Source organism: Boeremia exigua (genome assembly GCF_020726555.1).
Source record: "Boeremia exigua strain MPI-SDFR-AT-0100 chromosome Unknown C7974scaffold_2, whole genome shotgun sequence".
NCBI classification, from domain to species: Eukaryota; Fungi; Ascomycota; class Dothideomycetes; order Pleosporales; family Didymellaceae; genus Boeremia; species Boeremia exigua.
Genome location: NW_025763519.1, coordinates 3,339,320 through 3,357,738, shown reverse-complemented (window position 1 = coordinate 3,357,738; position 18,419 = coordinate 3,339,320). Strand labels below are relative to the sequence as shown.

The following is an 18,419-nucleotide window of genomic DNA, read 5'->3' as shown; positions in this document are numbered from 1 at the left end:
AGCCACGTCACTATGCAGGTGTGTGCTGACCATGCATACGGCTATACTCAGATCCGGATTCCTTCTTGTGTTACCCCAGATGACGGCAATGTCGAGAAAAGCAAAACTGAGTTGGTTGGTGCGTTCCAACCAGCAGACAATAAATTTACCGAGTGTGCTCATGTTCCGGAAAGCAAGTAAAATATAGCCTATAATTCCGCCCACAAAGTCCTAGGTCGTGGAACAATTCCTGCCTGTTTTCTTTAGCAGAGCCAGAATTCAGGCATCTATGTAAGAGACCAGTAAGGGACTAGGGTACTACGTGTGTATTTTGTTATTCTAGTAACTATTAACTTTATTGAGCTAGGTATATAAAAGATGCTCTGTTCTATGCCTAGAAATTCCAGTGCTTCTTGTGTTAAATATCTGAAGATCGATTGACTGACATCAAACCACAAGCTTGAGCTATGATATCCACCATCAATAAGTCGATCGCACTGCAGCCAGCTACCCTCCACTTCCCAGGAGACCCAGAACTCCCAAAAGAAAGCCAACAGAGCAATCCACCGACCTACTCGCATCAAGCTCCTCCTCCACCACTCTCACCCCTTCCCCAGCACTCCCCCCAGGCTCGATAAGCCGATGCACCCGCACCAACTCCCTCAGAACCCTCCAATCCGTCAACTTCGCCCTGCCCCCCTGAACCCTCTCAACGCTCCCTACGCGCCGCTCCAGCGTCTCCGCATCGCAGCGCGCCGAGACCCAGAACAACGTCCCACCGCCACGCACGATATCAAGATACTCCTGCAGCACGCCGCGATCTGTATCGTTATCCTCAACGAGACACGCGGTCATGAGCACGGTATGCCCCTCGCGCACGCGCCGCGCCAGGTGTGCGAATATCGGGTCTCGCACCTGCCGGCGCAGCGCGTGGTGTGCGGGGCTGCGGCCGGGGAGCACGGCTTCCACGGGATCGATCAGGAGGTGGTTGTCCAGGAGGCAGGTTGTCGCTACGGGCAGGTGATCTTTGAGTTTAGTGAGGATGGTGAGCTTGCCGGTGCCAGGGAAGCCGTTGAGTATGAGGAGTTTGCCGGGTGAATGGGGGTGCGGTGGAGGTGTGGGGCTGGATGGGGGTGGCATGGTGGCTGTAGAAGTGTTACTTCAGGGTGCATACGTGTATACCTGCGATCTCGAGGGAATGTTAGTGTGGATTGAGGGCGCCTTTTCTTCATGACAGACGCTAACGATTTATTGGACTTCCACGGCAAGACTTACATTCTATACACGTTCTTCGTGTCGGAAGCAAGAGATACTGAATGTCGTGGAGTGACGAAAGGCGGCGTGAGTCACAGAGGTAAGTACACAGAATTCGCGTTTCATAGGAGAATCAGTCACTTTGCTTCATTAGCCGAGATGCGCCAAAGATACTCTTCATTGATGCTCCAGCGTCCTTAATTATTGGTGCTTGTTGACATGTGTGGGTCAACTAAAGACTGGTACAAGGGTGTCGACACTGATAGCGTACCAGTCTATAAATTATGGACGCGTCTGTTACTTTGCCCGTAGAAGTCTTGAAGTGCAGAAGATCCTTCGAAAGTGGCAGTGCTATGGAATCCTCATTATGGCTACTTCATATTGCCTTTTATCACATTCCTTTGCTGCAGAAAACTAGAGGCACGCCGCGTTGTATGTCCATCTTATTCAAGTCCTGGAGGATGCTGGCCTAAAGTCTGAGTATGTGAGTTGCTTTGATCTGGCAGGTACGTCCTAAGTTTGGATTTGTTTTCGCCGGAGATATTGTAGAGGAGCGAGGTGCGTTTATAATCTTCGACCAGCACAGGCTGTAAGGAATTTACTGCCCCTGGTCACATCCATGACGTGTCACTTCGTGCAGTGGTGTGGTAGCGGAGGTATCTTTCCGTTCCATGCCTGCCTATGAAGTACTTCGTTCCAGCACATGCCTCACTATATCGGCTGTCGCATCGAAGCAGACTTTATCAGTAACGAAGCCGACCTTTAAGGGCCTCCGTGATAGCCCAGTGTGTTTGTCTTTCCATTTGTCAGATCCAGCCTACACTGAGAAAAACAGCCGCACGAAGCAGTGGACGCACCGCTGCAGTGCCTTCCCAAAATGTACCACTCACGTGCTGCGCCACCACACTCCCCTTCACCTCACCGCCACCGGCACCCGGAGCCCGGCGTTTTTAGCGCCGGCCGCACGGACAAAGCCCCGCGTGTCGCCAGCCCTTCCTCCCCATCTCGCACACTGTTCTGCACACCACAGCCCAGCGTGCGAGATCCCACTCGGTGCCTAGACGGCTCCGGGCGGTATAGTTGCCCGACCTAGAAGGGGTCGCTACGTGAGGGCGTTACCTCACACTCGCTCTTGCGAGTCACTATTCTGCTACGGCACCGCCTCGGACGGTGTTGTGGTGGAATGTTGAAGACGCTCTCGGGGCTCCTCGCTTCGGCCTGGTCTTCTGTTTGTGATCTGTCGTCTGGAGAACCCAAGATAACTCTTTTCTCACACGTGGAATTCTCCAAGTTTCAAAGTATTTTCGCCCGGTGTGGCGACGGAAATACTTACTCTGAAGACACTGCGGCTGTGTCGGCAGTCTGTCTCTCTCGTCCGGCGGCCATGACAACGAGGAATTGACATCGCCGCACCCGAGGCGGATCTGAGCATCGACCTGGCCTGAGTCTAAGAGCGCAGTGGATGGCGGCGATGCCATGACGGGCAGCTAGAGAAGTACGTGAAGACTTGTTGCTGCCCTCAGAGGGTTCTATAAGGATCTTGGGGGAACCACTGACTCTGCGGTTGATTGAGGTTGAGAGGTGCTGAAAGCCTTTGTATGCGGAAGAGAGACAAGGACTCTGCGTCTTTTGCTGCTGTTGGTGGCTTCAAAGAGTTTTTCGGGCAGCTGAACAGGCATAAGGGCAAGAGTGGCGGTGGACGTGGACGTAGTTGTGGTGGACAATGAAGGCATACGAGAATTGTGGTGGGTGTGGGGATGGGAAGCATGGTGGAGAGAGAGATGGTGATGTCGTATTTCGAAGTGTTGAAACATGATGAGGAAGCTTTTAATTACTCCTATACTTCTTCGCTTGGAGCCCTGTTTGCTTTCAATGATAAGCGGCATCGCCGAATAGATATGCTCACAAAATGAGACACAGTAAAGACAAGTGCAAATCAGCCATTGCGACACTTTACGAGGACATTCATGTAGAGATCCTTGTTTATATCAAAGGCGTCAATGCGCAGGATGTAAAAAAACCATTGACATACTTCGTATTCAGTCTGGTCACATCTCTTACCCACCACTCTCCATATTTTTCAACGCAACATACTCAACCCCACCTCTCCACCTCCTCTCTAGCTACAGGACATCCTTCAACGCCCTCCCCTCCACCGTGACAATGCTTCCGTTCCCAGCAACAACCGTCTCGCCCCCCGCCAACCGCTTCTCCACCTCCTCCACCATCACTCTCGGCCCTTGATACCCCCTCTTACGAATAATCACATACCACACGCCCTGGAAGATCGTCAGGCCGCCCACAATTACACACGAGTAGTTCATCGTCGTCGCATCGAACGGCACCGCGTACGGGAAACAGTAGATGACGATCCACACGCTCATGTACGCACACGCGACACTCGCGATCGGGTAGAACACATATGCGGGCATCGTGAACGGGCCGCGGATGACGTGCGCGCGGCGCGACAGGATATTGGGCAGGATGAAGGCCAGGTACGAGCAGGAGCTCATGACGATGAAGGAGCCGACGAACGCGGCGAACGCGGTGCTGTTGCCGACGTAGATGGCGCCGAGCACCGAGTTCATCAGCGCGCAGGCGAGGGTTGCGTTGAACGGGTTTTGCTGGGTGCTGTGCACGCTGCCCAGCCAGCCGCTGAAGGGTGTTGCGGAGTCGCGGCCGAGCGTCCAGAGCATGCGGCCGGAGGTGATGTAGGTGCCGACGTTGGTGCAGAATGTGGGCAGATGGATGACGATGAGGAGGCCGAGGGAGCCGGCGAAGGAGTTTGTGGATTGGCGGTAGAGTTCAGCGAGGGGGAAGGGCCAGGGGTTGGAAAAGAGGGTGTCGAGGTCGTTGACACTGTAGAAGATGGTGATTACGTAGAAGAAGGCGGTAAGGAAGCCAACGATGTATTGCGCGAGGATGGCTTTGGGAATGTTGACGCGCGGCTTGGGGACTTCTTCTGCAAGATGTGAGACGCAGTCACTGAAAGAATTAGCACCGGTGTTGCCTGGAGATGAAGTGATGCTTACGGTGTACCGACGGCATATGCGCCGTTGAGCATGCCAGCGCAGAAGACGAAGCCATCACTTGTCCAACCAGTTTGGTTTTGCCACTCCTTCCACACGAAGGAGTGAGTAGCATAGCCTTTTCCAGTCTTTGAAGGCATGATGGCGCAGACCATGATAGTGATGAAGCAGCCGGCGAGGATCAGGACGAGGCCGACATTGGTCAACGTCGGCAACGCACGGTTGGCGTACATAACGATGAAGGCAGAGATCCATGTGTACAGAAGATACACGATGAAGACGTGCCAGCGCTCGTAGGCGTAATCCGGGTGAAACAGGCCGTACATACTGATGACTTGGTTCGCCAAGATCGAGGTCATAGAGGCAGTGCCGAAGAGCCAGCCAAAGAAGTTCCACCTGCATAGGTGTAAGCACAAAGGCTAAGGACAGTATATTTCAGGTCGACGACACCTACCATCCAGCAAAGTAACCAAGAATGCGACCATAGGTTTTGCCTCCAGTGATACTTGCCCAGTGGTACACGCCGGCCGACGAAGGAATAGCCGAGGCCATCTCAGCGATACACGCAGCAATCATGAAGTAGAAGCATGATATAGCGATGAAGGCATAGATGACACCTGGTGGACCGCCATTGTAGAGGGCAATGACCTGTGCCGTCAATATGTGGACAGTAGACTTGCACAAGACAACAGAAGGGCAGAACTCACGATAGAGCCTCCAAGCGCAGCCCAGACATTACCTGTCGTAATGCCAATAGAGCAGATAGACAGGAGCCCGAACTGGCGGTTCAGCTCCTGCTTATGTCCAGAGGCGTTGATCACCTCGCCCACTTCGACACTGTCGTCCTGGGGTTCAAGGCGAGGCTTCTCATCCTTATCGTGAGCATCCATTCTCAATTACGCCACTGCTCGTAGAGTTTGCTAGGTTCGTGTCAGAGATTAATTGCGAGCAACAGAATCGCGGGGCCGCAGGTCTGCTGGGGTTGAAGAAGCAAGTTCAATCGCAGATCATATAGAAAAGGCTGCAGAACGACCGAAGACGAAGGAACTTCTCACGCAGGAGTCAGGATCTGGACGAGCAGATATGGAACCGTGGGTGGAATTGCACAAGACGGCATCCTCGTCGCCCTGCATATAGGCTCCTTATTGAACACCTCTGCGGAGTACCGCCTGCTTGGACGCCTTCTCCAATGCGCATAGCGGCATCGCAAGCCACTTAAGCGGTGCCATAGATAACGTACGGAAGCCTTGCCAGTACGCTCTTTGCGACAAATGTACAGGGCTGTCCACGCCTGCCGCCCTACCGTATCTGCGAGAGGCACCGTTGCAACGGGTGAGACATCGAGACACAAATTGTCATCTGTGCTTATCATCTATGCCAAGGGTGCGCGATATCACCCCTGTGCCTGAACAGTGCAGGTGCAGGCAGCTCGTCCAATCACGCATGCTGTGAGCTCGGCTGCGACGCCGCAGTCGCGGCAGGTATCTTACATGCAGCGGTCTACTTACACCCGGGGACCTTAGAGTTTCATTAATATTTCAGTAGAGCTCAGCATTTCTACAGTTGCTGTGGAGTTCGAGATCTGTGGACCGGGCAGTGCTGTTATCGGTTTCAACGTGGAGGGGTGGACCTGCTCCCGTCTCCCGCAAGCCAGGGTCCGCTCACAAGCGTCGGAACGCGGGCGCGGGCAAGTTAGAAGCGGCTCGTCAGGCCCCCCCACGCTGACTGTCTTGATCGATATAATACCTCCGCACTTTATGATTGGCTATGTTTGTTACCATTTGGATCGGACTCATATCGATGGGGAATGGTAGGCATAAAGGCTGCAGGAGCGCCGGAGTGTCTCGATCAATTGGGCGATGCTGCTCTGCAAAGGATACCAAGACAACCGTGTGCGCGTATGCATCAATCATTTGTCGGTCGGAGAAGAGGGTGGATAAAGCGTAGTGACATGCCATGCTGTCTACCTTGAGTCTTTCATCCTAGATTGCACCGCCGTCGCTCCGAGCCATGGCGTGACTTTGTTCTTATTGTACAATGCCCAATACGCGATTGCTTTCAAGTAATTTCTGCGAAAATGAGTGAGTTGCCCGTTACACTGTCGTGTTGACACCTGAAGCCAGTCGAGACATAAGTCAGGCGGAGCGCATCTCAGCATCTTCAGCCTCAAGATCCCCAATCTTCCTCTTGCTTGGCGTGGCGCTGCCACTCTCGCCGTCAACGTCGCCCTCTGTCCATTCCGTGACCTCCCACTCCACCTGCACGCCACTGTCTGAGTGTCCACCGCGTTGTTGCTTGAAGCGACCTAGACTGGTATTACGCACAATCTCTTCAAACCACGGGGCGCCGCGTGCCTGTGGCCCAGACCGTGCCACCGTTCGCAAAGGATTTGCACGCGGGGATCCGATAGCGCTTGCTTCCTCGTCGCTGCTGTCGCCGAAGAAACCCAACGTGCTCAGCAACTCTTGGTCCTCCTCTAGCAGACTGCCTACCGGAAGGCAGATATGCTCAGCTTCGTCGCGAGTCCGCTCGTTCCATGACGACAGCTGCGTGCCGCAATACCCACAGAACTTGTTGGATGTGCTTGGTGTATATGGCGATGTGAAAGTACGCTGGATGCTCGAGTGCGACTCATCAGGAAATTGCGCGAATGTCGCTGAGGTGTACCATGGTAGTGGCACGCGCAGCCAGAGAGTAAGTGGGCTGGCAGAGTGTTGGCCTGCAGGAACTGTTAGCTTTGAGTCGTGGAAGAGTGGAGCTATGACGTTGCGCCAAAGAGCTCACACCCATTTACAGCACAACGTACGCGATGCAGAAGAGTTGTCGTACCGCAATTCAGCCTGGCCAGCGTGCTGCGAGGGCAGGTCGACTACATGGCGAAATCGCCCACAGCTGCAAGAACCGTGCAGCCTCTGAGCTGCCATTCTCGAGTGGGCCAGTGACGGAGGTCAATTGGTGGTATGCGTGTTTGCAAAGAGAGAGCTGCTACTCCTAAGTAGCTAGCGAACTGATATATTTGAATGCGTCGACGTTATGTGCTTATGTGGAAGAAAGTTCGAGCTCAATCTCGCAGCTTCGCGACTTTCTGTGCTGCCGCGGCTCCCACCCGATTGGCCCGAGAAATGAAGATCACCGTTCACCGTTAACGTTGCTCCCTTTCCTCACTCGACACTGCGCAGTGTGTTGTCAATATCAGTAGCCTATGATATATTGCTTCAGTACGTAGAGCCACGTTAAGTTTTGAGAAGGTTCAACGTCGCAGCTGCCAGATACGGCTTCTGAAGAAGTGAGATAGCCTGACAACGACGTCATCGTGTACATGCCCCACAGTTCTCGCTCTCGTGATGTGACATCTTGGTGCAGTTCTCATGGCGACATGCACGCAAAGGACTCTCCAGCGCGAATCTGTCCGACTTGCCACAGCTCTTAGACGCATTTCTTCGTACCTGCACCCCTTCTCCTATTCATGTCTTCGATCGCCGCCCCAGCACCTGCCCACCTCCTTCTCTTTCCGTCAAAGAACCGATGAACATGTGGACTCCACACTCCACCCATGAGCATATTACACAGCTTCATATTCCAAAGCCAGAACCACCATCCCTTCCACCCATAACCCAAGTACTCGTTGACTCTACCGCCGGCCAGGTCGTCAAATGCCTGCATCCAGACTCCGCCGTCGACCATGCCAGGGGAAACATTGGAGCGCCGGCTTGCTTGCTCAGCCAGCCACGTATGATGTGACTCCACCGCGCTTTTCAGTACAGGTCTTGGCGGAAGCGTGGATGCCCCCTTGAAGACCTGCGCGATGGCCATACTTGCCATATCGAAGAGCTGGAAGCCAGCGAGTGTCGTATGCACATTGCCCAGGAACGCCAGACTCTGCGGTTTTTCAACTGAGAAGACGTTGTGGTACAGATTCAGAAGCTGTTTGCCGTTCGATCCGCTAGCAGCTTTCCACTCGGATGAAGAGTGGCTGGTAGGGTCGAAGCGCGGTTCGAGCATACTGAAGTCGGTTTTGTAGCCAGTGCACCAGATGATTACGTCGACGTCGAGTGTCTTGCCGTCGTCGAGCTCAACTTGGGAAGCGCCGAGGATACGCTTCACGCCTTTGACGGACTCGATGAGTCCACGTTCAAGATAATCTACCAGGTAGTCTGAGACTATTGGTGTCACTTGAGGAGGCTCAAAGCCCCACTCAGGACGCAGCTTGAAGCTCTTATCCTGCAACTTTTTGACAAACTTATCGAACATCTTGGTGCCAAAAACCGGAAAGCTACTTATGATCCATTGTTGTATGGTGAATAGGCGTAAACTCAGGGCGTGGTCAACAGGTCTCCCACTGATGTGACGAGGCAGCTAAATGTGTCTAGAGTCAAATAGAGCTCCACTGCATCTTCGCGGTTTTACTTACAACGCGTGCTCCGTTTCTATGCGCGATATAGACCTTTTGTGCTACACTTGCAAGTGCTGTTGCTGTATCGGCAGCTGTATTGCCAAAACCGACCACCATGACCCGTTTCCCTTCGAACTGTTTAGGCTTCTTGAATGCACGCGAGTGCACGCTCACGCCTTTGAACAGCTCGAGTCCTTCCACATTTGGAAGATTAGGCAGACTGGTCAGACCTCCGATCGCCAACACTAACTTGTCAAAGTACTGTGTGTCTTTACCTTCAATTTCGACAGCCCATTGCTGGCGTTCGTCATCGTGTATGATTCCCCGGACGGTTGCGTTAAGACACAAATGCGGCACTAGCTTGAAGTGCTCTGCGTAATGGACCAAGTATTCCTGGACTTCTGCCGCCGTAGGATATGAGTCGACATCTGCCAACGATCAGCCATCACTCCATGCTCTTCTTTTAGCTTCAACTCAAACCTTCTGGATACGGGAAGTCCGTAAAACAACCCTAACATAAAGTCAACATTACACCAGATTCTCGTGCCATCACCACATACCCTTTCTTTCGAAATGTTCACCACGGTACTCTGCAATACAGAGGTCCTATCGTCCTCGGTGTACTGCCACAAACCCCCCACGTACGGATTTCTATCGAATCCCGTGGCGTTGAAGCCTTCTTCGAGCAGGTTCTTGAGAGCTACGAGACCGGCTGGGCCAGCGCCGATGACCGCCGCTGTGGGCTGTTGCGCGGCCATGTTTTCGTGGAAAAGCGGGCTTCTGCAGTCTATAGGGTGTGTCGGGGTAATGAAGACAGCGCACAAATTAATTCGTTGTTGCAAACTCGCTCATTTGAAGGCATCGAAGATCAGTCTGTTGTTAAAGTTTACGAACACGGCGTCCGACTTGACGCCGAAGTCGTCGGTAGAAACCGTGTGGACGGGATATTCTGGAGACACGGTCGGGGTAAGACACGGTCAAGGGTAGACACGGCTAGGTACAAAAGGAGACGTCTGCATGTCAGACCACCGCACGTTACTATGTGTATTCATTAGTCTATCTCTCTGTGTGCTGGTGCGATATCGCAACGGGATCAGTGGAGCTCCCGCAGCCTTTACGAACTACTTGCCCTTATTCGTCGCGTGTTGGAACGATTGCATACAACGCACATGTCGTTTTCAGACCGCAGGGCTGATATTCACAACCTACCTAATGTGGAGCGTGTTGCGGTCCCGACGCGTGGCGCAAAAATGCGATTGGATAGTGCTCGGCAGGCAGCAGCGAAGGGCCTCAGCCCTGGAGCTGCGCCTCAGCATCATCGAGATGTGGGTCTGCTAAGCTCCACATAAGCTTCTGAACTCACGGCATATATTCTAGTCCCACACCATTGAAGGTCCGACATTGATATCTCGTTGTTCATTGTTTTGTAAATCATGGCAGACAAATCCAAATCTGAGCCTACGGCTGCCCCGCAGTCGACAACCTCGCCACCCATCCCTCCATACACACCGCGCTCAACCTCCATACCCGACGACTCGGAGACGGAATTCGAACCCACCCCTCTTCACAGCCCAGGCGGACCGCAGTATGAGGATCTCCCCCCCTCATATGACTTCGCTCTGAGCGATGCGCGCAACGGCGTTGCGTCTCTAGACGCGGCCCAGATTGAAGCTCACCGCGTCAGCGCAAACGAGGGGCCTGACGAGCCTGAGGTGTGGGAGTACCGCATGAGAGGAGGAGCTGAAGACGAGGAGCTGCACGAACAGGAGGACGCGCCGGCTTATGAGGGTCATGTTCCTGTGCAGCATGTTCCAAGTAGTGAGAGTATTCCTGTCGGACGAGTAGGGAACCTTCAGCCTGCTTCATCCGTTGGTAGTAGGAACGTTTCAAGCGCTCAGGATCCGCCGCATTCTATCCCTGATGCTGGGCCGCAGTCGTTCTCCCAAGGTCCCGGCGGTAGAGGAGGCCAGCATAGCCAGCCCTGGACTCCATTTGGCGCCTCAGGTTTTGGCCCGTTCGGTGCACAGGATCATGGCCCGTTTGGCGCACCTGGTCATGGGCCTTTCGGACCCCCAGGTATTGGTCCATTTGGCCGTGGTGGTGGCTTCGGTCCAAGAGGGAGATCAGGTCGTGGTCGCTCCGGGCGCGGTGCCAGATCTGGCCCACCACAAGACTGGGCAGCCTTTGGTCAGAACATGGGGAAATGGGGAGAAGATTTTGGACGACGCATGGGCAATTGGGGTGAGCAGTTCGGGCGCCAGGCAGGTGCGATGGGAGAGCAGATCGGTAGACAGGCAGGTGCGATGGGACAGCAAATCGCTAGAGATGCTGGAGCGTGGCCTGCGGCGTCCAGTGAGAGGGCCACGACTACTCACACAACCGCCGCTGGGTCGAGTAAGGCCGGAACCAGCAAACTACCCCAGTACGACGAGCCTCCTCTGTATCAAGGTCCAGTGGGAGTCGCAAGTCAGGAAACAGGTGTGCTACACAGCGACCGCAACACCTACCCACCAGAGAAAGCGCCTCAGGAGTTTCCATCAGAGAAAACACTCGGCAAAAACGAAGTCCCCGATTACGACGACGACTCCTCATCAAGCTCATCCGACTCCTCCGACTCCTCCGACTCCGACAGTGAGGACGACGACTACGACGACGCTTTTCTCGCCCGCATCGCCGCCATCAACCTCGCCGCCGAAACCGCCTTCTCCAAAGGCAAAAAGCCGCGCTCAGAAATCGCCGCCGAGCGCGACCTCGCCATTGCTCGCGCTACGCACGACAAAGAAACCCACGACCTAAACACCGCCCGAAAGCAGTCCCGCCGCTTGCAGCTAAAGTATTTGCGCAACAGGAGGCGCGAGTTGACGCGCGAGTATCGCCAGAAGAAGAGGGAGTTGAGGGAGGCGCAGGGGAAGGGCAAGGGGAAGGCGAAGAGGGGGAAGGAGTGGAAGGAGATTAAGCGGGAGTACAAGGCAAAGCGGAGGGCGTTGAAGAGGGAGAGGGTCGAGGCAAGGAGGGAGTGGAAGAGGGAGAGGCGCGGAAGTGGGGCGCGTGAAGAGGGTGGTAGCGGTGGGAGGGCCGAGCAGAAGGTACTGAACGAGAAGGCTTGAACTGGAGATCGAGCGTTGGACGTGTCCAGGTGCATTAAAGGCACCGAACCCTGGGCTACGCAGCGATGCTGAAGATTGTGCAGGGCCATTCATATGAATACACGAGAGATTATATTAAACTTATAGCTTCGGTAGTATAGTGTGTAATCCAACAACCATCGTTTTGATCAGCATCGTAATCTCACACATCGAACGTGACATGCTTAGACGTTCTGACATTTTCCTCTTTACTACGTTTCCTCCCCAATACCCTAGCACTTAAACGTTCTGCCGAACCACCATTCAGCAAAGCCACAGGAGGTGGCCTCGTGACTGTCGGGTTGTGGATGAACAAACTCATATCAGGACGCTGATGTTCGCACGGCGGCGGTGGTCGGAGAGGCGCCTGGGCCTTCGCAACGCTGCCGACCATGGGACTGGGCAGAAAGACCGCGTGTGCTGGGCAGGGAGGGCTCGGAGGAGCGGCCATGGAAGCTTGTATGGTCGGCAGAGACTGCTTGGTGACTGGTGCCGGCGCGGACGCAAAATAGGCATTGGCTATGTCGCTACAGGAGCTTGAGTTGGACCAGTGCTTCCTGAGAATCGTTGCTTTATCTGGAGAAGGGTGTTTGGTGAGGTTTGCTAAGCATGGTAGTGCGGGAGTGCAGGATAGTATTGCGGCTATGGTGATTTGGCATTGAGTCGCAAGGGCGTATGGTAGACTTTCTAACAGGAATATGTAGTTGTTGGGTGTGGGCTGTTGAAGGTAGACTAGTCGTACGAGTGACGGAACAATCAAGCTGATGGACAGTCAGTGAGCGAGAAGCAGCAGTGGTGGAGGCACTTACAAGGTCCGAAGGGAGAGGATAATCGCGACCCAACCTTCTCTGGGATGCTGACTGCCTTTTCTCATAACAGCAAAGACAGGCATAACGGTTAAACTCATATCGAATACGATGTCGATGGCGATGACGGTTGTCCAGATTTGGTGCTGGGATTGTCAGTGGATGATTCCGTGAGTATCTTCAAGTGAATCTACCGATGATGTACATCGACCCATTCGGATATTCCAAGGTGTGGGTAGCTGGCATTGTAAGATGATCATAGTTGCCGCGGAAAGCATGTGCGCAAGTATCATGCAGCCTGTTACGACGGTAAACATCCTGTACGCTCTAGGGAGCTCGAGTCGCTTGAGCCATAGAACCAATGGCATCTTCGAGAGACTCAGGGCGAAGACGAAAGATATCGTGGAAGCGTATGATATGACTTGTAGTTGGCTTGTTTCGACTGCATATGGCGTGCCATCTGGTGTTCCAATGCGTGTAACAGTGGTCGACAAGGCTAACATGCTGGCAAGACCAAGGAGACCCACAGCTACGATCAGAACATCATCCTTTGCTGGCGACAGACGAGATTTCCGCTGTTTGAAGCTGTACAGAAGTCGCATTGAGATACACAAGATCTAGACAAGCTGTGAGTACAGAGACTTCGCTTATCAGCACAACATCAGCTTACCAGTGAAAGCGAGAGTAGCCAGACTGCCATCACTAGGGAAGAGTCCAGCCGCCGCAATTCCCCTCGTACTTCTACTCTTCTAATATACTCAATATGCATTGTGGCGTTTGTGAAAAGTGGTCGACATGCGGCGTGTTCGTAGCGATATTAAGTGCATACCGTAGAAGATCAACTGGCAGATAAGTCAGGCTATAACTGACCATGCCGTAGATCAAACTCCGCGGCTTCGGCACGATGGAGAGTTGACCGCTGCATGAAAGTATTGCAGTCGGAGAATAATCACGTTCTAGTGGATGATATGCGTAGCTGACGAAATCGACTCGCGGCCGCAAATAGCGCAGCACAGGGACAAAGCAACAGCTGAACGATATATCAGAGACCTTATAGGGCGACGATCCGTGTTGGGAGGAGGCAGCATGCAGCACCGGGTGTGGAGCTGAAAGTTCGACCCGAGTTATTGGGAAGCTTTCGGGTGCCACAGTTCCACGAATACAGGGCCAGCACACGGAGCTCGCAATCAATAGCATTTGACTTGACGGCCCCAAGATAATCTACGTTTCAGAAACCGAGTATTAGATGCCAAGCTATCGATTGCGGCCAGGTCGTACGCAGGACAGCCATAGATCCACGGTTCTCTGGTGCGTACTTTTACATCCACTGATGACAACAATGCGATCATGATTCCTGGGTAAGCCGACGAGGAGTTTTGCCAGATACTATTCTGGGATGTTGCCATCATCCTGCTAATTGTCTTGTCCATTTGAAAGCCATTACGATGATGCGTGAAAAGAACAATCCTAATCCATGTGAAGTTTAAATAGGTGTCACTTCGTATGCGGCACAATGCTGGTCAGGCGTGAGGAGTAAGGTGTTGTTCGATGTCAGATTCAATGACGGGGCAGTGGAGCGGGACGCTAAGATAAGCGCGATAAGTAACTTATTTCTCCAGCTCGAGGCCTTCACTGTGCATAAGGGTCGCTTTTGACATCCGTCCAATTAAAATGGTAAGTCGCGCCTCAACGTCCTTAAATCGCTTTGATTAACGAAAGGAAGGCGCCAATAAAGAAGCGTACAACAGCGCGAGCAAAGTCGGCGCGCGCGGCTCGTCCAGTGCCAGCTGCACTCCCCAAGCCGGACGATCTTGAAAGCGAGTTCGCTTCTTCAAAGAGGGACAAGCAAAAGGTCAAACACTCTTCGTTCGTCAGCAAGATCGAGAAATCGGCAGCCAAAACACAGAAGCGGCGGCGACCAAACAAGAAGCTCGTAGCAAACCTCGAATCACTCGCCGATGCGTTGCCAGGGCTTGGGGAGGAAGGAGCAGATGGCGAAATAGAGGTTGGGCAGGCAAAGATTCAGCGTAAAAGTCTGAAGTCAAGACCAGGGGCAACAAAACGAAAGGAGAAACTGGTCAAGACAGAGATGGAGCGTTTCAACAAGAACCTTGCGCAGCTGTCAGGAAGCAATGCATCGGCTGGAGTGCAAGACAGGTGGGCGGCCCTGAAGAGCCATGTGCAAAATACTATGGAAGTCAAGCCTGAGTTCGCTCAACAGAAGTGAGGACAACGGCTTGAATGATGCGCGCACAACGATACCCATATGCTATTGGCAATGCCACGTGCTGCTCGAGGGGCCAAACATTTGCTACTGAGCCTGTATACCGCGAGACCATCCAAACAGATCTTGGGTGGACAGCGCATGTTGCACCGAAAAGCGTACCGACACCGAGCTAGGTCGGCATGTACTATACAATTGACACACGTCATGCCTGCATAGACTTTCCATGCTACGGCCAGCATCAGAGTTATGGAACCAACACGGTATCTTTACTGGCCTGTGTAGGAATGCATTGAGTAACCCAAAGTTTTCCGAGGATCTCTGTGTCTATGTGACACTATACTCGAATCAAATAAGTAGATCAAATGAGTTTTTCCACCAGTTTCAGAGTTACTGCGAACGCAATACCCCAGATTTCGTCCTTAGAATCCAGGTATCTGTTTGAGGCTACAAACAAATAGCCCCTGTATTACACTCAGGCACGTTCAAGCCGCCACAAGCGTTTGAGCAGACTTGTCCGGTAATAAGTCTGCGAACTTTGGGCAGTCACAAACATGGCTCAAGTCTTACAAATATCTAAAGCGGCTACTCAGGCGTGCCTGGGTGCAGTAGAGGATCGCGTAGCGCGACACCATGACATCATATTCGATCAAATGTCAGTTTCCGACGACGCGCCTAAACACTAAGTGTCCGGAGCCTCCGCAACAGACACTATCGTAAGTCAGCATGCTCGGGGCTTCCCTCATATTCAACAGGCACGGGGCTGCTTGTCTTGCTCGACTGCGACTGTTATACTACTCATTCACTTAGCCTGCGAAGCCTGTCATGTCTTTCATTGAGCGCAAAACGACGCGGGTCACAGGCAACAAGCCGCATAATGACCGCCGCAACAGCACCTTTGGCGGAGAGGCCTCAGGTCAAGTCCCAAATGCGAAGAAACCTCGATCACGACCTGCGAGGTCATTGCGCGACCGTCTGCCGTTCCCCCAGGGCACGCTGCCTCCTTCCTCCGGGCCGTATTCGATCGCAAATATGGAAATTGAAGTTCCTGTTGAGAACCCCCGGCCCATATCAGACATAAAGCGAGACGGACGACATCTGTTACAACTTGAGACGGTACTCTTTACGCTGTACTACCCAGCAGCGTTCGGGTCCGGTGAAGGGCAAGACCCAGCGGGGCATAAGCATTGGAGCCGCGAGACGTGGCTGCCGCGACCGCGCATACAAACAGCGCGGGGATATGCGCACTTCGCTGGTGTTCCCGATTGGACTCTTATTACGTTCTTGGGTGCGACCTCCATGCTGACCAAGCTGCGAGGCTTCCGTAACAGCCCACCGGCTACACATTGGCCACCAGGAGGGAATTCGAAGCAGAACGGTTACAAAATCAAGAATCAAGAGGGATCTCCGCCGGAGGGTCATGACGCGGAGCCGGTCTTTCCCCTGCTAATGTTCAGCCACGGCCTTGGAGGTACCAGAACTGCATATTCAAATCTATGCTCTGAATTTGCAAGCTATGGCTTTGTTGTCTGCGCTGTCGAACACCGTGATGGCTCAGGTCCTAGGACGTTTGTAAATCACAAAAAGCAGCATACCAGAAGCAAAGATCACAAAGGAGGTGCAAAACCGAACAGTGGAGATTGCGGAGGCGATGAAGAATGCGAACAAGAGTGGGAGAGGTGGAAGCATGTGGATCATACAGCAGAAGAGTTGCGCAAAGGCCACCACAATATTGTAAGTAACGAATCAAAGTATTCATCAGACAGAGTACTAACGTGTGATAGGACTACATCTTTCCTAAAAACAATCCAAGGGATACAGCACCAAACAACGAGCAGGGTGTTGATCAAGATTTACGAAACGCACAAATTGAGTTACGACTATGTGAGCTGGAGGAAGCCCTCTGCGTGCTCAAAAAGATATGTGCTGGAGACGGTGAGGAGGTTGCTCGCAGCAACCTACGGAGCGAAGGCTTTGTTGGTGGTTCTTCGAGAGGCCTAGAGGGTGTCAACTGGCAGCAATGGAAGAATAGGTTCCACATTGACAAGATCACTATGGCAGGGCACAGTTTCGGTGCTGCTACCGTAGTAGAAGTCCTGCGACACAATGATCGCTTCAAGAATGTACAGGCAGGGATCATCTACGACATCTGGGGGTAAGTACATCGCCTTGTATTCGACTAGCATCATTGCTGACACAACAGTGCTCCTATCAAGCCCCCTGCAGAAGCTCCGGAACATCGTATACATGTACCACTGCTTGGAATCAACAGCGAGGCCTTTATGTACTGGCAGCAAAATTTTGACTCCGTTATGTCTTTAATGAAAGAGGCCAAGGAGAATGGTGCACCTGCATACCTTCTTACAGTCCGAGGATCTGTACACATCAGCCAGTCTGACTTCTCGCTCCTGTATAAACGCATTACCAACCTCTTGATGAAGGCAACGGTGCATCCTCAGAGAGCAATCGACTTGAACGTCAGCGCCTCACTCGAATTCCTTCGCCTTATCGCGCCGGATGCTGGCGCTGGAAAGTCCTTAATCAACCGTTCGATGACCGACGAAGGGCTCTTAGAAACCGAACTGATCGAGGAAGTGCCCAGCGAGAACCGACCGACCGATCAGTGGATCGCCGCTAGACTGAAGGTGCCCCATGAGTTCCGCACGCGGCTCACTGCAGGGGTGCAACGGCGATTCAAGAAGAACGATAAAGGCCAACCCGTCTATAGCACAGGTGACGAAGTGTGGATGCATTTCAAGTCTACAGCACAAGAGCTCGAGGATTGGATCAAGGCGGAGGGTCGAGGAGAAGAGCGAATTGACAATAAGCATGCTGCCAAGTCGGGTCCAAGGACAGACTGTCCTGCAGGCCATGAATTGCATGCCAATGGCTTGGAAAGCGATGCGGCTGGGGACCCGCTCGGCACATCTGATTGTACAGCACACGATAATACCAGGAACAGCAACAAGAGTGTGCATGCATAGCGTTGTACTTGGAATCAAGCGGAAAGAGCAGCACTCGCAATGATGATGGGGAGGAAGAGTGTAGGAGGCAATTTATCAATGCGAATGCGCTTCATTGAGTTCCAATCGTTTTGAACATATCATTGAGACACGTTGTATCTGATTCGAAACAATGCCGCATTGAGAAGGGGTTGCGATGCTTCGTAAGCGGGATGCTAAGCCCACGTGATCTTGGCACTAGCCGAGGTGGCGCTGTTGGTCGGTCGCGACAGCCGTGGCCCGCTCTAATGAATAGTAATCATGTCACCATCAACCTCCCAAAATCGTCCGCCGTTGGGACCAGACACTTTTCGTAACTTCGGCGGCATTGTTTTGACCGCTCCCCGAATCTAACTTCCCTGCGAGCCCGTCTTTGCAAAGTGAATCAGTATTATGTCGTCAGGTTCTGCTGTTTTAGTTGCGTGACTTGACCTGAAAGCGTCCGGTCTCGCGCCAACCTTGTTAACGACATCCTCATCATCAGCTCTCGTCCACCTTCCTACCAACTGTCTGTAAGAAGTCGCTGACTTAACCTTGACCCTTGATCTACCAGGCCTGTGCTTTGGGTGTACATAGCAAGCGTGCCGATCGGGTTCCGCTGCCCTTG

At 53.0% G+C, this 18,419-nt stretch overlaps 8 protein-coding genes across 8 annotated transcripts; 3 read left to right on the top strand and 5 right to left on the bottom strand.

Annotated features, from left to right (window-relative positions):
• Nucleotides 1-118: 118 nt before the first annotated feature.
• On the bottom strand, nucleotides 119-1,119 carry C7974DRAFT_352523 (uncharacterized protein; the record flags this gene model as incomplete). Its single annotated transcript, XM_046139512.1, has 1 exon — nucleotides 119-1,119. One exon carries the CDS (start codon nucleotides 1,117-1,119, stop codon nucleotides 487-489), a length of 633 nt encoding a protein of 210 aa, XP_046002199.1. The 3' UTR covers nucleotides 119-486.
• A 1,918-nt stretch (nucleotides 1,120-3,037) lies between these two features.
• Nucleotides 3,038-5,483, bottom strand: C7974DRAFT_352522 (amino acid/polyamine transporter I). Its single transcript, XM_046139511.1, has 4 exons — nucleotides 4,970-5,483; nucleotides 4,717-4,910; nucleotides 4,266-4,658; nucleotides 3,038-4,218 (listed from the first exon to the last, which is right to left on the bottom strand). Exons 1-4 carry the CDS (start codon nucleotides 5,150-5,152, stop codon nucleotides 3,357-3,359), a joined length of 1,632 nt encoding a protein of 543 aa, XP_046002198.1. The 5' UTR covers nucleotides 5,153-5,483; the 3' UTR covers nucleotides 3,038-3,356.
• Nucleotides 5,484-6,308: 825 nt separating this feature from the next.
• On the bottom strand, nucleotides 6,309-7,437 carry C7974DRAFT_119497 (uncharacterized protein). Its single transcript, XM_046135128.1, has 2 exons — nucleotides 7,069-7,437; nucleotides 6,309-6,981 (listed from the first exon to the last, which is right to left on the bottom strand). Exons 1-2 carry the CDS (start codon nucleotides 7,184-7,186, stop codon nucleotides 6,398-6,400), a joined length of 702 nt encoding a protein of 233 aa, XP_046002197.1. The 5' UTR covers nucleotides 7,187-7,437; the 3' UTR covers nucleotides 6,309-6,397.
• C7974DRAFT_387022 (dimethylaniline monooxygenase 2) lies at nucleotides 7,311-9,677 on the bottom strand. Its single transcript, XM_046141120.1, has 4 exons — nucleotides 9,216-9,677; nucleotides 9,136-9,166; nucleotides 8,674-9,083; nucleotides 7,311-8,618 (listed from the first exon to the last, which is right to left on the bottom strand). The coding sequence occupies exons 1-4, from the start codon at nucleotides 9,411-9,413 to the stop codon at nucleotides 7,689-7,691; spliced, it is 1,569 nt and encodes a 522-aa protein (XP_046002196.1). The 5' UTR covers nucleotides 9,414-9,677; the 3' UTR covers nucleotides 7,311-7,688.
• C7974DRAFT_387019 (uncharacterized protein) lies at nucleotides 9,671-11,935 on the top strand. Its single transcript, XM_046141119.1, has one exon. The coding sequence runs from the start codon at nucleotides 10,089-10,091 to the stop codon at nucleotides 11,760-11,762; it is 1,674 nt and encodes a 557-aa protein (XP_046002195.1). The 5' UTR covers nucleotides 9,671-10,088; the 3' UTR covers nucleotides 11,763-11,935.
• C7974DRAFT_119464 (uncharacterized protein) lies at nucleotides 11,853-13,564 on the bottom strand. The gene is made up of 4 exons (XM_046135127.1): nucleotides 13,257-13,564; nucleotides 12,781-13,203; nucleotides 12,590-12,732; nucleotides 11,853-12,541 (listed from the first exon to the last, which is right to left on the bottom strand). The coding sequence occupies exons 1-4, from the start codon at nucleotides 13,353-13,355 to the stop codon at nucleotides 11,944-11,946; spliced, it is 1,263 nt and encodes a 420-aa protein (XP_046002194.1). The 5' UTR covers nucleotides 13,356-13,564; the 3' UTR covers nucleotides 11,853-11,943.
• Nucleotides 13,565-14,211: 647 nt separating this feature from the next.
• C7974DRAFT_352512 (ribosome biogenesis protein SLX9-domain-containing protein) lies at nucleotides 14,212-14,813 on the top strand (the record flags this gene model as incomplete). Its single annotated transcript, XM_046139510.1, has 2 exons — nucleotides 14,212-14,260; nucleotides 14,310-14,813. The coding sequence occupies exons 1-2, from the start codon at nucleotides 14,258-14,260 to the stop codon at nucleotides 14,811-14,813; spliced, it is 507 nt and encodes a 168-aa protein (XP_046002193.1). The 5' UTR covers nucleotides 14,212-14,257.
• Nucleotides 14,814-15,425: 612 nt separating this feature from the next.
• On the top strand, nucleotides 15,426-18,051 carry C7974DRAFT_387014. Its single transcript, XM_046141118.1, has 3 exons — nucleotides 15,426-16,544; nucleotides 16,595-16,965; nucleotides 17,014-18,051. The coding sequence occupies exons 1-3, from the start codon at nucleotides 15,636-15,638 to the stop codon at nucleotides 17,792-17,794; spliced, it is 2,061 nt and encodes a 686-aa protein (XP_046002192.1). The 5' UTR covers nucleotides 15,426-15,635; the 3' UTR covers nucleotides 17,795-18,051.
• Nucleotides 18,052-18,419: the final 368 nt, after the last annotated feature.

Bases quoted from the DNA above. Each gene is read 5' to 3' on its own strand.
- C7974DRAFT_387022 (XM_046141120.1), bottom strand. From the start codon at position 9,413: ATGGCCGCGCAACAGCCCACAGCGGCGGTCATCGGCGCTGGCCCAGCC. The intron at 9,167-9,215 runs GTATGTGGTGAT...ACTTTATGTTAG, and splicing joins TGAACATTTCGAAAGAAAGG to GGTTGTTTTACGGACTTCCC. The intron at 9,084-9,135 runs GTTTGAGTTGAA...GATCGTTGGCAG, and splicing joins GGACTTCCCGTATCCAGAAG to ATGTCGACTCATATCCTACG.
- C7974DRAFT_119464 (XM_046135127.1), bottom strand. From the start codon at position 13,355: ATGCATATTGAGTATATTAGAAGAGTAGAAGTACGAGGGGAATTGCGG. The intron at 12,733-12,780 runs GTAGATTCACTT...TGACAATCCCAG, and splicing joins TGGGTCGATGTACATCATCG to CACCAAATCTGGACAACCGT. The intron at 12,542-12,589 runs GTAAGTGCCTCC...ACTGTCCATCAG, and splicing joins ATCCTCTCCCTTCGGACCTT to CTTGATTGTTCCGTCACTCG.
- C7974DRAFT_119497 (XM_046135128.1), bottom strand. From the start codon at position 7,186: ATGGCAGCTCAGAGGCTGCACGGTTCTTGCAGCTGTGGGCGATTTCGC. The intron at 6,982-7,068 runs GTACGTTGTGCT...CAGTTCCTGCAG, and splicing joins CGACAACTCTTCTGCATCGC to GCCAACACTCTGCCAGCCCA.
- C7974DRAFT_387014 (XM_046141118.1), top strand. From the start codon at position 15,636: ATGTCTTTCATTGAGCGCAAAACGACGCGGGTCACAGGCAACAAGCCG. The intron at 16,545-16,594 runs GTAAGTAACGAA...AACGTGTGATAG, and splicing joins GCAAAGGCCACCACAATATT to GACTACATCTTTCCTAAAAA. The intron at 16,966-17,013 runs GTAAGTACATCG...CTGACACAACAG, and splicing joins ATCATCTACGACATCTGGGG to TGCTCCTATCAAGCCCCCTG.
- C7974DRAFT_352522 (XM_046139511.1), bottom strand. From the start codon at position 5,152: ATGGATGCTCACGATAAGGATGAGAAGCCTCGCCTTGAACCCCAGGAC. The intron at 4,659-4,716 runs GTAGGTGTCGTC...ACACCTATGCAG, and splicing joins CTTGGTTACTTTGCTGGATG to GTGGAACTTCTTTGGCTGGC. The intron at 4,219-4,265 runs GTAAGCATCACT...TAATTCTTTCAG, and splicing joins GCATATGCCGTCGGTACACC to TGACTGCGTCTCACATCTTG.
- C7974DRAFT_387019 (XM_046141119.1), top strand. From the start codon at position 10,089: ATGGCAGACAAATCCAAATCTGAGCCTACGGCTGCCCCGCAGTCGACA.